The sequence below is a fragment of the Bison bison genome, unplaced genomic scaffold (assembly GCF_000754665.1).
Source record: "Bison bison bison isolate TAMUID 2011002044 unplaced genomic scaffold, Bison_UMD1.0 scf7180017864533, whole genome shotgun sequence".
Lineage (NCBI taxonomy): Eukaryota > Metazoa > Chordata > Mammalia > Artiodactyla > Bovidae > Bison > Bison bison.
In genome coordinates, this window is record NW_011495082.1 from 2,454,917 (window position 1) to 2,470,389 (window position 15,473).

Consider the following 15,473-nt stretch of genomic DNA (forward strand, 5'->3'; position numbering starts at 1 on the left):
TTCTCCCAGCAATCTTCATTCCAGCTTGTGCTTCTTCCAGCCCAGCGTTTCTCATGATGTACTCTGCATAGAAGTTAAATAAGCAGAGTGACAGTATACAGCCTTGATGCACTCCTTCTCCTACTTGGAACCAGTCTGTTGTTCCATGTCCAGTTAGGGATGGAATACATTTTTGCTATCATGTGCTTGACATTTTTAAAGTTCTAATTTAATGTCAACACTTTTCATACTGTAATTAGGCCATAATTTATAGTTGCCAATACAAAAATAAGAACAGAATAAGGACAGGTCGGCAGATTTACTTAGTAGGAAGTATTTTAAATATACTTACCTTTGAGCTGGAGATAAGAGCTTTCAAATAGCGAACAGGCTTAATTTTTTGTTTTAAAAATGGCAAATTTCTCTCATCTAGGATAACAGCTTTAATAACATAGATGTGTTAAAGTACTACCATGTTTTAACTTAATTTACACCTTCAAGACCCAATTCTCGGATTAAGAAAATGTATTCTACACCTTAACCTCATATTGTTATTCAACAATATGTTTAGATGCTCTTTTGAGAAGGAAAGAAATACAAAGAAATCATATTCTGATATGAAATGTTGCTAGTTTTTTTGCCAATACACAAATCTATTGCACAGTATCCTAAGGAATAAACAGAGAGGTTTTCACAGATGTTTCTCAAAAGTTCTTCACAAAATGTATGATTACCTTTTCACAAAATGTATGATTACCTTTTAAAAACAGATCACATTTCCACTGTAAACAAGGTGCATGTAAACGGAAAGTTTTCCTAATCTGTGAAAGATTATATTCTTGGGGAACACTAACAATAACCTAATGTTTTTTCCTATTCAAATGATGAAAGTTATCACATCTAGTTTTCCATAAGAAAAGGCAAACAAAATACTCAAAAATCACATCATACTTTGCGTTCTTGCTGCAGAGAAATCTAGAAACTCTAAGGTTCTGCTATAGAACAGATACTAAAAACTAAATTAAATAAAGTAATAATCCTTAAGAGCTACCAAATAAAATCCTCTTATAATAATCTGATCCTATCTTCAAATGTTTAAAAAAACCAACAAAATTCGATAAATTTTTAACTAAAACATTTTTTCATATTTTCTTAGAGACAAAACTTCAATTACTTTATTTTAGTTAAAGAGAAAAGAAACAAACCTAAAATTCTCTCAGATAAATAAAAGCCAAAAACTATTATGCAACTTTAAACCCATCCTATAAAATAGTTTACAGCCAGCCTCAACTTAATCAGACTGTGGAAAAATGATGACCAGATTTTTGAAAGCATAAAGATATTGGCTTTATTAAAAAAAAATAAAAGCAAACAACAAAAAACTATTAACTAATCTTCTGATTAAAATAAAGCAAAACAATGAAAGTTAGCCTTATATTTTTAGATTCATAAGAAAAATTACCATTTCCTAGCTGAAAGAAAAAAAGTCATACTTGACTATAAATTAATAAACAAAAAAACAGTCCTACTTGTCACTTAAGTTCCCTATATAATGCTAGGTTTCTGACCTGAAAGGTGAATAATTTGACAGTATTAATGTCATAGAAGATCTCCAAAAGTCTGTTAAAGAATCAGGTTTTGACATACTATGGATTTTCCAAATTTTCAAGACAAAACAAGTACCTTGGCTCAGATTCAACAGCCCTGAGTCTGTTCCTTTTTCACTGGGAAACATGATATCTTACACAGTTCACTGCAGGGTTTAGCATTTCATTTTTCCTATTAACCTAAAGCAGAACATTTCTGTAAAGAATAATTTAGAATCGTTTAAGGAATTTAGAAGCGGCGACTAAGTCATGCTACTTTGCTATAGTTGTCTATTTCCTATAGCAAACAAGTACAGCATTTAATTTGTAGACCTTTACAAATCTACATACAGAACTGGATATTTAACACGGAAAACCTAAGAATTTACTTCAATTTAAACCATTCACAACTTTTTGATTTGTATAAAATCTGCATGTGTGGCAACCAAGGCAAATTAAATTTTAAAACATAGTCTTAAAAATATATGTCATGGGGTTTTGTACCTTAAACCATCCACACTGTGAAATACAAGCACTGTGGAAATGTGACTAACGATCCAGGTCTTTAACCAAATATAATAGGATGACTGAGCAGCTTTTCCATTCTTTGCAGAACAGCTTTCTTCTCACTTAAATTCACGTAATTGACTCAGTATTACTCTGCAATACAGCTTATTCATAAGAAAAGGTTAAAAAAAAAAATCCATCAATTGTACAATATTTTAATTTTTAAAAGTTTTATTTCTACCAAAGGATCTCTGAATTCTGCAAGCACCATGTTTACCTTTATACTTTTATTCTTAAATGAAAATATATGCTTCGTATTATGAAATCAGTGGACACTTCTCCAGCAACTAAAACTTCATGGGTCATCACACAGGAAAGACAATCACTACACCTACCCCATCCTCACTGTAAGGCTTTCTTTACCCCTTACCTTCTACACAACATAAACCTGGCATAAATGGAAGCAGAACATGCAGACTTGGCCAAAGTGTGGTTAGAACTACAAACTGGCAAGAGAGTAGAGCTGAGAATTAATATGGGTTTTGGAGTAAGACTGGAAGTAGGTGTGATAGCTTAGATGCGTGTACATCTCAGCTGAAGAAGGAAGCAGAGCTGATGACAAGAGATGAACCAGTTTTAAGTTCCAGGGTTCAAGATTTGAGTGTCACATGTTTTAAAAAAATCATTCTATTGTTTTTCAAAACTTTCAAGATTCTGTAAATATTGTAATTGTTGTTCAACACAAGAATGTCAAATAAAAACTGATGAGAAGGAAAAGGAACACAAAAGTAAGACAGTTTTCTTCCTCACTTTGAAGTGAACCAATTATTTAAGTTATATGTGTCTAATTTGCGGACCATTTTAACAAAGGCTATTTCATCAGTAACAACTGCAGAGAATTTCTGAATCGACTGATGTATGTGTGACTCTGGAATTAAGTGGAGCCATTGTCCTATGTAATCAATGGAGACATGTGTTTGACTAATAAGTAGGCACATACAATAAGAAAATAAAGAGAAGCCAGACAGAGGTCACTGCAGCTAGACTGTTCATAGGGTGTGAAAGGCATACCAGATATGTTATAACTAAGATAAAAGGCTATTAACAGACTCTTCTTTGGAGTTAATCTGGATATCAGGCATTTAATTCTGGTTTCCTGCATGCCATTGAAGGTAGCAGGTCATTTTCTCACATGCTACACATTCGAAAGAAAATCATGTACCCAAGCATATACACAATTCTACTTTCCTTCTTCTTCCCTACCCGCTTTGAGGAGGGTCAAAGTTGGCAGAAAATAGCTTGGATTATAAAGCCCTTCACCACTTTCTGTCCTCCCTGGGATGGAGAGACGGCCAGCGACCAGATCCCTGCAGGGATGCTATTGTGTGGTGCCTTCCGCAAGTGCACTGCTTCACACTGAGGAGAGCCAGTTCAGTGCTGAAGACTGCTTAGGACCTTTGCTCTCACATTATCGGGCATTACTGAGTGAAATGAAAGGTAAAAAATGTATTCACATAAACAATACTTTGAATAGCTATTAAGAAGTACATTTTTCTAATTTCTCTGGTAAGTAGACATTAAAGGCTGTATCACATTAAATAAAACTGGGTATCAAGATACGCATTTTAACATAAATCTGTCATAGCTACAAAACAAAGAGAATGAAACAAAACCAAGAATATATCATAATAAACAATATTTCAGAGAATATAAAAACTCACAGTACGAAAAAAGTAATGACATATTCAGCTAGTGCTAATTATCAAGTTATAATAGTTTTAGTACGTTTAATATGACGATGTCTAAGGATGCTGTTCATTCTGACTAAATGATTTTTCACTTATTTAATACTATAGAGCTAAATATTTAACCTGTTCTTCAGTAAGTATACCACTGAATATCTGGGGGTCTTATTCAACTAACACACATGATCAGTATTTATACCCAGTACAATATAAATCTTGTGAAGATGTCAACTCTTAAGGCTTTGTTCTGGCTATTCTACTCTAAATTATACCTAAATCAACCCGAAAGAGTCAACAGAAGGATAGCACAGTGGTGCTGAATATCAAATCACATCATTTATTTCAAATGGTATCCCCTAACAAGTTTAAAAGACAGTTCAGTGGTCACTGGCTGAAATAAAAAATGGAAAACATCTATTAATTCTCTTACTCCCCAACTCTGACTAAATAAACCACACAAGGAAGAAAGCAGAACTCCCCAAAACAAAGACTAGGAAAAGAAATGACAGTAGAAAAAAATTACAACAAATTTTGGAAGGCATTAAGTAAATGGACAAGTAGTAATTAATTTAGGCTTCAATTTTCTCTATGTGAGATCTACAAGGCAAGGAACCCAGTGAGAAGAAAGCCAATTCATTTATAAACCATGGTACAAAAGTCAGGAACTAGAGACAGCAGGGACCTCTAAAGGTAGGCCTGCAAAACGTAGGAAAACAAGATGGTTGGTTGAATGACTGTATTAGTATAATTAGACTTTCTAGATCTTCTGTTTTGCCGACTTACAGAGATTAAGGTGATGGCTTTCCCCCAGTTCTGGCAGAACCCAGAAGAATTAAATTTTAAAGATATTAAACCAGAAAAGACTGGGCTTGGGGGTATTAGGTAAAACTTCAGGTGACAACGAAGAGCTGAGAACAGGGGCAGGGGGAGGACCCAGACATGTATTTAAATCAATGCCTGCACACTGAAAATGTTGAGTCTCTGAGCCTTCCCCAATCAGCTCTCATAACACTAGATGTCAGGCTTAGATCCCACATATGGGACATGGCCAGATCTTCACTCAATTAGCCACTAAAAAGCCTACCAATCAACAAGCTCCAGCCATCTGCAAGAAACTTCCAATTTTTAACCCCTCCTTCCGAATATAAACGGATACTCAAAGACCATAAGACATTCCAGAACAATCTTGAACATGACAGTGATTAAAACAAAAAGGGAGGAAGAGAGAGACTCAGAAAATAAATAATGCAAGGTGCAAATTTAAGCATAAAAGCTATTAATGTTCTTAAAAAGATATTACACAACCATGACACACAACTGCTATGAAAATGGAGCTTTCAAAGAAGTCTTAATTTTTTTTAAAAAGTTGATATAAAAATTTAACAAAAGGGTTAAAAGAGAAAAGTAAGAGAAAAATCAAGAAGACTGTATAAAATAAATGGAAAGGGAGAGATAAAAGTTAAAGAATCATTCAAAGAAATCCAACATCTCACTAACTAGAGTTTCTTTTTTACACTGTAGGGAGTCCTGGTCAGGGAACTAAGACCCTGCATGCCATGCGGAATGGCCAAAAAAAAAAAAAAAACCCACATAGAGAAAACAAACTAGTGGTTATGAAAGGGGAGAAGGGAGAGGGAGAAAATTAGAGGTATGGGATTAGGAGATACAAGCAAACTACTATGAATAAAATAGATATGCAACAAGGATATAGCTGTTAACCAAACGCGGTTCAAACCCACTCAGGGATGTGTTTCATCCTTTGGGTTTCTTTGGTGGCTCAGACAGTAAAGAATCTGCCTGCAATGCAAGAGACCTGAGTTCAATCCGTGGGTTGGGAAGATCCACTGGAGAGGGGAATGGCAATCCACTCCAGTATTCTTGCCTGGAGAATTCCATCAACACAGGAGCCTCATGGGCTATAGTCCATGGAGTCGCCAACAGTTGGACATGACTGAGTGACTAACACTAATCTAACTAACCTAAGGATATATCACATGGCACAGGGAATCATAGCCATTACCTTATAACAGCTTTTAATGGAGTATAATCTGTAAAAATACCAAATCACTATGCTATAAATATGAAACTAGTACTGCATATCAGCTATACTTCAGTTTAAAAAAAAGAGATGTATCTGAACTACTAAGGTTTAGAATTCTACAGAGAGTTTAGCTTCTATACAATAAAAATAGAAAACTGTTTGAGGAGGGTAATAAGAGGTCCAATCACACAAAATATTCTTAGACACTAACTTCAACAATCCCAGAGTCAAGAAATTACCATATTTTTCCTCTATTTTGTTCATTTGACTTCCTAATTTCTTCTTCTATATGAATCTGCCAAGCACAAGCAACAACTTTCCCAAGCACCACTATCAGAATGGTAACTTCTCTGTGTGTGTGTGTGTGTGTGCACATAGGTTCATGCATTTAAAATAATTATTGGGCAAAATTTCAAACTCCAAATAGAGTATATTTTATGATTTCTCAAAAAAAAATTATCTCCATATTTAGAAAGAAAAGAAGGGAAGGGAAGGAGGACAAAGGTGCATTAATATCTAAAATCTAAAAAACACCATTATCATGTATTATTTAAACATGAGTAAGGAATGGCATCCGGTCCCATCACTTCATGGGAAATAGATGGGGAAACAGTGGAAACAGTGTCAGGCTTTATTTTCCTGGGCTCCAAAATCACTGCAGATGGTGACTGCAGCCATGAAATTAAGATGCTTACTCCTTGGAAGGAAAATTATGACCAACCTAGATAGCATATTCAAAAGCAGAGACATTACTTTGCCAACAAAGGTTCGTCTAGTCAAGGCTATAGTTTTTCCCGTGGTCATGTATGGATGTGAGAGTTGGACTGTGAAGAAGGCTGAGCGCCGAAGAATTAATGCTTTTGAACTGTGGTATTGGAGAAGACTCTTGAGAGTCCCTTGGACTGCAAGGAGATCCAACCAGTCCATTCTGAAGGAGATCAGCCCTGGGATTTCTCTGGAAGGAATGATGCTAAAGCTAAAACTCCAGTACTCTGGCCGCCTCATGCGAAGGGTTGACTCATTGGAAAAGACTCTGATGCTGGGAGGGATTAGGGGCAGGAGGAGAAGGGGACGACAGAGGATGAGATGGCTGGATGGCATCATTGACTCAATGGATGTGAGCATGAGTGAACTCCGAGAGTTGGTGATGGACAGGGAGGCCTGGCGTGCTGTGATTCATGGGGTCGCGAAGAGTCGGATACGACTGAGCGACTGAACTGAACTGAAGGAAAGCTGCAAAGAACTACCTAAAAGAGGTGAAAGGGGCTCCCTCTGTGACATGAGTCAGACAGGAAAGGAAAGGGAGGGAACTGCTTTCTTTCCTTGTATTTCACCTTTTAAACTATCTACCTCCATTAAAAAATTTTTTTTCCAAGTATATAAAGAGGATTTCAACAAAGAAACATTCTCTAATGATCTAAAATCCTTTCTAAATCAGAGACAAGATCTAATAGTGTTAGCTGTAAAAGGAAAACAAATTCATAAATTAATATTAATGATGTTTTGAAGGATACATTGCAAAAGACAAAACAAGCAGGCACCAGACTAAGCTGATATTCATTTCTTGCGTGGGCTTCACAAAACTGTAGTAGACTTCAGTTACTAGATAGACAACTGTAGCAGCCACTGTGAAATCCACCAGCCACTGGTATTCTGGAAAGTAATGCAATGCTGAAAAATAAAGGTTTAAGAAAGAAAGTTTTACTTAAACTGAAAAACAGCTTTAGGAAGATTTATCTATAATTAACTTCAAATGTGAGATTTTATTGTTTGATGATTTGCCATGTAAGGTGTACAAATATGAGAATCTAAAAATGTGAGAAACAGATTGAGAATACTGCCATCCAAAACTAAACTTTAATACATTGTAAATTAAATAATAAAACTGAAATGATTACCAAAAATTATTTAAATGGTTGTTAAAAATATGATTGCAAAATGAGTTGGTATTTTTTTAAATGATTAGCTTTCACAGAAATTATAAATTATTACTTGAAAAAAAAGAATCTGAGCAATAATACTTTAGCTTTAGAATATAACTTGATAGAGTACTATACAGATTTACTTATATTCATTTCTATGAAACAAGAGAGTTGGACTTCATGTCACATTCTACTAACCTTACTAATGGAGGATTAATAATTTTGTGAGTTACTGCAGGCTAAAATAATAAATTAAGTAAATACACTTTTTATTCTCTAGAAGAAAAGTTCAAGAAATGCCTGTCAACTCTCCATAAAACCATACTCCTTCAACAAACTATTCCAACCTTAAGGGTGGACATTAAAATTAACACTGTCTCAAAGTGTAATTCCATTCCCTTTTCTTGGATATTCTGGTTTATTTCTGCCAGAGAATAGTCTCAAAGATCAATATCATTTTGCAAAAGACCTTCTAGAAATGTGGAAATATATCATGTACCAGAACACCATTTCCTATGTTCTCACTGGCACATAATAAAATGATCTACATTACTCCAGGAAAATTTTAATTGTAATATGTAACACCTGAGGATATTTTAAAATCCGAATTTACAAAAAAAAAAAAAAAAAGACTTTTAAAAATAAAGTACCACTCAAAATAAGAGTTATTTAAAATATAAAAATAAACTAACCAAACTTACATCTTCATGAGGTGACAGCAAAACTTCCAGTTCCTTTCATAATTAGGTATATTCTTTATTCACGTCAATTTAACACACTTACTTTGCCTTCAAGCTATTTTAACTGCTTTAGGTTTTTTGTTGTAATAGACCTAATAACTTCTGAACATCAGTCTGAAAGATTTACCCTAAAATACTTGAAGAAATCCTACTCTGTAGAACCCTCTCCTCCCCTGTAGTCATTCAGTTGAACTTCTTAAATAACTTTCTGGAAAGACGGTGGAGAAATGGAACAGACAGTCAAAGACCTGTTTATCTAAAGATAAAGTTATTTCAGTTTTTACTAACAAAAGTTAAAGTAAATGTTCTAATTCTCCATGCCTGCCCACATTCACACAGGCTTCCCCCAGGGAACTCATTCATAGCAAACAGACAGGTGACATTCAAATGTTCTTATGTCCTTTAAGAGATTTGTCTAACAGATAGCTAACACAAACTGAAAGACTTTTAAGATAGTTATTGGGCTATCAATAATACATACATTCAATAAAAGAACAAATTATATATATTCTTGGTTATGTATATAACTCAAGTATTACATTCTTCTTTCTGTATTCAATAATGTAATTATATACAAGTATATACATATATTCTCTCAATAGAATATTGCACTAAAAACCGAGAATTCATCAATTCCAGTGATTTGTACTAGCCTCCTGAGAGCACCTAAAGGGCAGGTAGAAAACCCTCTACTTTTACCTAAACAGAGACACAGAGCATGCATTCACAAATGATTATATAAATATAAACATAAATAACATCTCTCTCTATTACTGATTAACTAGAATAATCTTGATGTTACATGATCAGTTATTTAACAAGTACGATTTGCAATTATTGCTCAAAATTGTAAAACAAAACACTGAATAAGCTGAAGGCACATTACCCCTAACTTCAATTTTTTAAGTTCATTAAGTAGCCTAATTCTCACTAAATGTCTCTACTACATTCAGAGTTATTTAACTCCTCTATCTAACAAGTTGAAAAAAAAGTCAGTAATAGTTACATACCTCATAGAACTGTGAGGGCAACATAATACAAATAAAGCACTTGTAACAATGTCTGATAAGTAGTCAATTTAAACTATTATTAAGGTTGATTAGCTGATAATTATCCATTACACATCAGTTATTAGTAAGAACAGCAAAATTCTGTTTTAGAAATCAGGAAACGTGTATAAGTATTCTTGTCCAAGTACCCACACCTATCAGATTAACAAAACAAATGGGATAACTAATCAAAAAGTTCAAGTGCTTTTACATGTTTTAAATATTGCATGAAAAACAGTTAAAAAGAAAAAAAGAGGGATGAGGTAACCAGTCTCAATAGTCTGAATAACACTAGACAACTAACGTATATTGTTCATCACTGACACTTTGTAGGAAACCCTTTCCATATATATATATACACACACGTACATACAATCCTGTAAATGAAGCATCAACTTTCAAATGTAATGAAGGCACCTTGTTTCACAAAGTAATTCTTTATGAGATGTGAAGTGACTCTATTAAGATTTTTCTGTGGTGGTGTGATTTAATCCAAGAAGGACCAAATTACATAAAGATATACAGCATTACCAAAATTATGTTTAAATGTCATTTTAATTTCTTACTTATCATATAAAACTGTAGTTCTTAAACCTAGTCAAAAAATCAGAACCATGTGGAATACTTAAAACAACACAAATTCCCAGAGTCCCAGAAACCATTGTAGATTTACTGAATCATCAAGGGTAGGTATAAGAGAATCTTTATCTTTAAAGAGCTGCTTAAGTGGTTCTGATATACAGCCAGGTCTGAAAACTAGTGTTCTAAACAATATCACCTTAGATGCTTTTCTCTTATAGGATTTGAATAATTTCATATAAATTTCTCTTTAAATTTAAAATCATTATAGTTATTATATACTTTTAAACACTAATATACAGGGGTAAAATTGACTGACTTATTCAGAGATATCCAATAAAATCTTGAATAAGTAAAGTTTTCTATTTCTAATCCAATTCATCATCCTAAAACCATTTTCCTTTCTACTAAGTGTAACATAAGGTTGAATTGCTTTAAATATAGGTAGTTTAATACAAACATACAGATGCCTTTCTATAAGCAACATTATAAGACATGAAAACTGATACAGATGGCAACTTAGAATTTGAGATAGTAAAAACGGTAACCTCAGCATTTACAAAAACTGTGTAACAAACTTGCATAAGACGGCCTCTTCTGAAAAATGGGGAAAAATAAGGCTTACTATAAGTTAGGTGGATAGAAAAATAAATTCAATTCAGATGAAGTCATTTTGAGCTTCTTAGCTCTGAGAAAGATTTCAGTCTGTATAATGGACTTAATGATCAGGAAAACAAAAGAATCTAACAACAAAAGATAAATTCAAGTACTTTCACTAGCATAATATAAAACTGAGATTTACAGAACACTTTACCCAGATTTCCCTTACCTAAAGTATCCACTTCTGTAACTGACTTTGTTTCTAGATGGAGATCAATATCCTTTGGAATGGTTAGTGGCTTACTTTCAATGTGACCATTATATTTCCTATAAAAATCAGACAAGTGACACAAAAAACAGGTTACCCTCACTGTTATTCAAGTGTTTGTATCAAACTAACTACAAATGAGGTTATATATTTCACAGCGAAAAAGAGGCAGAAGTTCTCATATTTTATCAAAAAGGAGGTAAGGCACTAAAAAGTAGATTTCAAAAGGGGAACTACAAAATATGGATGTAAATTATTAAGAGAACACACAGATTACCAGGAGAAGAGTTACCTATACTAGTGACAGAAACAAAACCTTGACTGCTAGCTTACCATCTCACCCCTTTTTCCTGCTCTCTTCTGGGATTTAAAGACAGCCCTAACATCTCTTTCCTGAGGCACACAAGTAAAAGGAAATGAAGACAAAATGCATTTCACTCTGAAATTATATACATACACACATACATACATATACACAGACCTGTAGCTATAAACAAATCAGAACTGAAAATATATATGAAGATTTATTTGCATGAGAAATTCAGAAACGTGCAAGGCCAGTTTAGAGCTGCTCTTACAAAGAATCACGGGTGGAGGAAAACAAGAGAATTCTTCAGGTGCATGTGTTTTATTTCCAAATTTAATTTTTAAACACAATCAAACATAAATCAAAAGCAATAAACTAAGTTTCAGTAACAATAATTATAACACCAAGAAATGACTTTGTATTTATCCTTTAATAAGTATAAACTGAGAAAACCTCAATAAAAATTTTAATTCATGTCAATAAATCAAATAATAACTACTGCTACTAAAACAGGATAGTGCTGTTAATGTATCTTTTTGTAAATGTAAAGCATTTTCAAAATATAAAAATTATTATAAAAATAACAAAATTATTGGATACAAGGCATATAATAAAAATTCAAATGTTTATAAAATAAATACTATACTACCTAAGCTCACAAATGTTGACCATGGTAGTTGTGAGAGGCAAATGCAGAGTAGTTAAAAGGAAATGTAGAAACTAAAAATTGACCTGGATTAAAATTCTGACTCTAATAGCTATGTGAACTCGAGCAATTCATTTAACACCTCTAAGCAACACCTTCCTTACTAGCAAAATATAAATTAATAATGAATATTTAGGGTTATTGCATGGATTAAACAAGACTGCATAAAAGTGCTTTGAAATTTTTAATATTTGACAGAAATATTTTATTAAAGAATATAACCACTGGAATACAAAGAAGGAGGATTTACACTTAATATTCCAATGACCTTCAAGGTGTATTTGTAATGATAAGTGAAAAAGGAAATCGTGGCCAAATCAGAAAAGACAAGACTTTTCAAACTTCCAATTTCAAATAATCATTAATGTTCAAAAAAACTTTTCAGTCTCTATAAATCTATTCACCCACATTAATATAATTTTTATGATATACACGAGGAATTGGTGATAATGTTGTCACCGACATTTTAAAATATATTAGAATCACAGATTCAGATCCTAAGACGTTCTCCCCAGTTAAGGAAACTAAGGCCCATTTAGAGAGGCTAACTGACATATACTTTCTATGAAGATTCAATATAAATAAGGACATAAAATTTTAAAGCTGGAAGAATCTTTCAAAATTACTGTTTGGTCCTTCTCCTTCACAGATGAGGCTGCTGGAGTCTATTCAGTGAGGTTTATTAATAGGCAATTTTCTTCATAAACTTTAAATATAATATTTAAGAGCCTGTACAGGATCTAAGAAGTTACAGTGTTCACCCCTTTTATTTAAAAAAAAAAAAGAGAGAGAAAAGAGGTAAAAAGCAACTGAATTTGCCCAATTTCTGGGTGGTAGCAAAATCTGGAAAAGAACCCAAACCAACTGGTATCTTTAAATGAGTTGCAAAGACATGGGTTATGGGTCTCTCAACCCCCCACTAACAATTTCAAGTAAAATTATCATGTTTGTGTTTATATATTAGATTACTACATTTTGGGTGCTCTTAGAGGGCAATTCAATATTATTTTAGATCATGGATTTTGATTTCAGATTTTCCAATTGTTTATAGCATAATCAGTATATGTTACTTTAACCAAAGTATCAAAATACATTACCATAAATTCTGTAAAATATTTAACACTTTACAAACTGAACAATATAACTTACCTATCTTTTCTGCTTTTCCCTTTTTGCTGTTTTCCTGCAAGAATTCTTAATTCTTCTTCCGTAGGATGTTGATACCATCTCAAACTAAGAAAAAAATTTAATTCTTTTTAAATAAAGAATTAAAACCTCCAGAATTATTCACTTACTCTACAAACATTTATTGAGTTTCCTAATTGGGAAGACACTGCAGGGAAATATCAGGTGAAAAACTCTAACCTGAACAGATCCGACTGCTTAAGCCTTAAAAGGTTTAGATTCAAATTCAACAAACACCCACCAAGCACTTACTAGATGCCAGACTCTACAATGCTGTTTGTAGGTATTTCTCTTACAACTGATACACTATGAATATATATTAAGATCCTACTGTCTTACTTTAACAATAAAGGGTGTGAACTTTGCAGGCAAGCTTGCAGGAACACATTCAAATTCTCTCTACCCATCCTTCATTTACACAGAAGGAAATGTTCAGTTCAGTTCAGTCGCTCAGTCGTGTCCAACTCTTTGCGACCCCATGAATCGCAGCACGCCAGGCCTCCCTGTCCATCACCAACTCCCGGAGTCATGGAGACTCACGTCCATGGAGTCAGTGATGCCATCCAGCCATCTCATCCTCTGTGGTCCCCTTTTCCTCCTGCCCCCAATCCCTCCCAGCATCAGAGTCTTTTCCAATGAGTCAACTCTTAGCATGAGGTGGCCAAAGTACTGGAGTTTCAGCTTTAGCATCATTCCTTCCAAAGAAATCCCAGGGCTGATCTCCTTCAGAATGGACTGGTTGGATCTCCTTGCAGTCCAAGGGACTCTCAAGAGTCTTCTCCAACACCACAGTTCAAAAGCATCAATTCTTCGGTGCTCAGCCTTCTTCACAGGCCAACTCTCACATCCATACATGACCACAGGAAAAACCAAAGCCTTGACTAGACGAACCTTTGTTGGCAAAGTAATGTCTCTGCTTTTGAATATGCTATCTAGGTTGGTCATAACTTTCCTTCCAAGGAGTAAGCGTCTTTTAATTTCTTTTAATTTAATAAGGAATTGTTATTTGTCTTAAAAAGAGTCCTCTGAATGCCCCCAAAACTACAAGTAGTCTTTGCTTTTCTTTCCTTCCTTAATTTAGCTGGAGAATTTTCAAACTTGATGTAAGAATTAGAGTGAATTGCTGTATTAACAAAACCCTTTACTCTTAACCACATCTAACCCTCTTTGGTTCAGTTCAGTTCAGTTCAGTTGCTCAGTCATGTCAGACTCTTTGCGACCCCATGAATCGCGGCACGCCAGGCCTTCCTGTCCATCACCATCTCCTGGAGTTCACTCAAACTCACATCCATTGAGTCGGTGATGCCATCCAGCCATCTCCCTCCTACCCCCAATCCCTCCCAGCATCAGAGTCTTTTCCAATGAGTCAACTCTTCGCATGATGTGGCCAAAGTACTGGAGTTTCAGCTTTAGCATCAGTCCTTCCAAAGAAATCCCAGGGCTGATCTCCTTTAGAATGGACTGGTTGGATCTCCTTGCAGTTCAAGGGACTCTCAAGAGTCTTCTCCAACACCACAGCTCAAAAGCATCAATTCTTCGGCGCTCAGCTTTCTTCACAGTCCAACTCTCGCATCCATACATGACTTTTTGGTTAGGGCTCCAAAAACATGTGATTGTATTTACCTCCACTACCCAGTCAAAATATCTAGACAAGTCATTTATTCCTTCCCAAGCACCCACCTTCTTATTCACAATTTCCTGTCTCACCTGAACTTCCTATCTGTCAGCCACCTAAGTTTGATATTTGGGTTTTACCTTCAACATGCCCTTTCCATATATTAGCATTAATTCTGTTCTTTAACTCTTAAAAGTTCCAAACTTGCCTACTTCCTGAAAGGACCTCAGTTCAGCATATCTTCCTTTCTAGCTGACTATGGCAAAACTCTTCTTTTCCCCTAGACTCTCCTAAACGCATTCTAATCCCACATTTATTTTTTTCCATAATGCAAATCCTATCAAGGCATATATGCCTGCATAAATCCTTTCCAAGACTCCTCACAGAGTAAACAAGTGAGTAAGACAGCTAAGCAAAGATACCAACCAATATCCTGTTGTGAAAAAGAAACAAGACACTTCATATTGAAAGATCTTCCAATTTTTCAACCACAAAAATCTAGATTTTTAAAGTGAAATACCTCAATTTTTAAAAAATGCTACTGCTGATTTTCTGTTTTAAAACTATTGCTGAACTGGTAATGTGAGTAATGACCAAATATTTAGTGATATAAAGAAACTGTTAAAAATTTTTTAGCTGTGATA

The 15,473-nt window shown here is 34.4% G+C and overlaps 1 protein-coding gene across 2 annotated transcripts in view; it reads right to left on the reverse strand.

Annotated features, from left to right (window-relative positions):
• The window catches only part of TMEM161B (transmembrane protein 161B), a 75,590-nt gene that overhangs the window by 22,752 nt on the left and 37,365 nt on the right, over window positions 1–15,473 (reverse strand). For both annotated transcript variants that reach the window (XM_010831900.1, XM_010831901.1), the window contains exons 3-5: window positions 13,179–13,262; window positions 10,978–11,075; window positions 7,373–7,529 (exon numbers count right to left, since the gene is read on the reverse strand). In XM_010831900.1, the coding sequence (XP_010830202.1) occupies window positions 7,373–7,529; window positions 10,978–11,075; window positions 13,179–13,262 (339 nt within the window). The remainder of the gene's footprint in view (window positions 1–7,372; window positions 7,530–10,977; window positions 11,076–13,178; window positions 13,263–15,473) is intronic.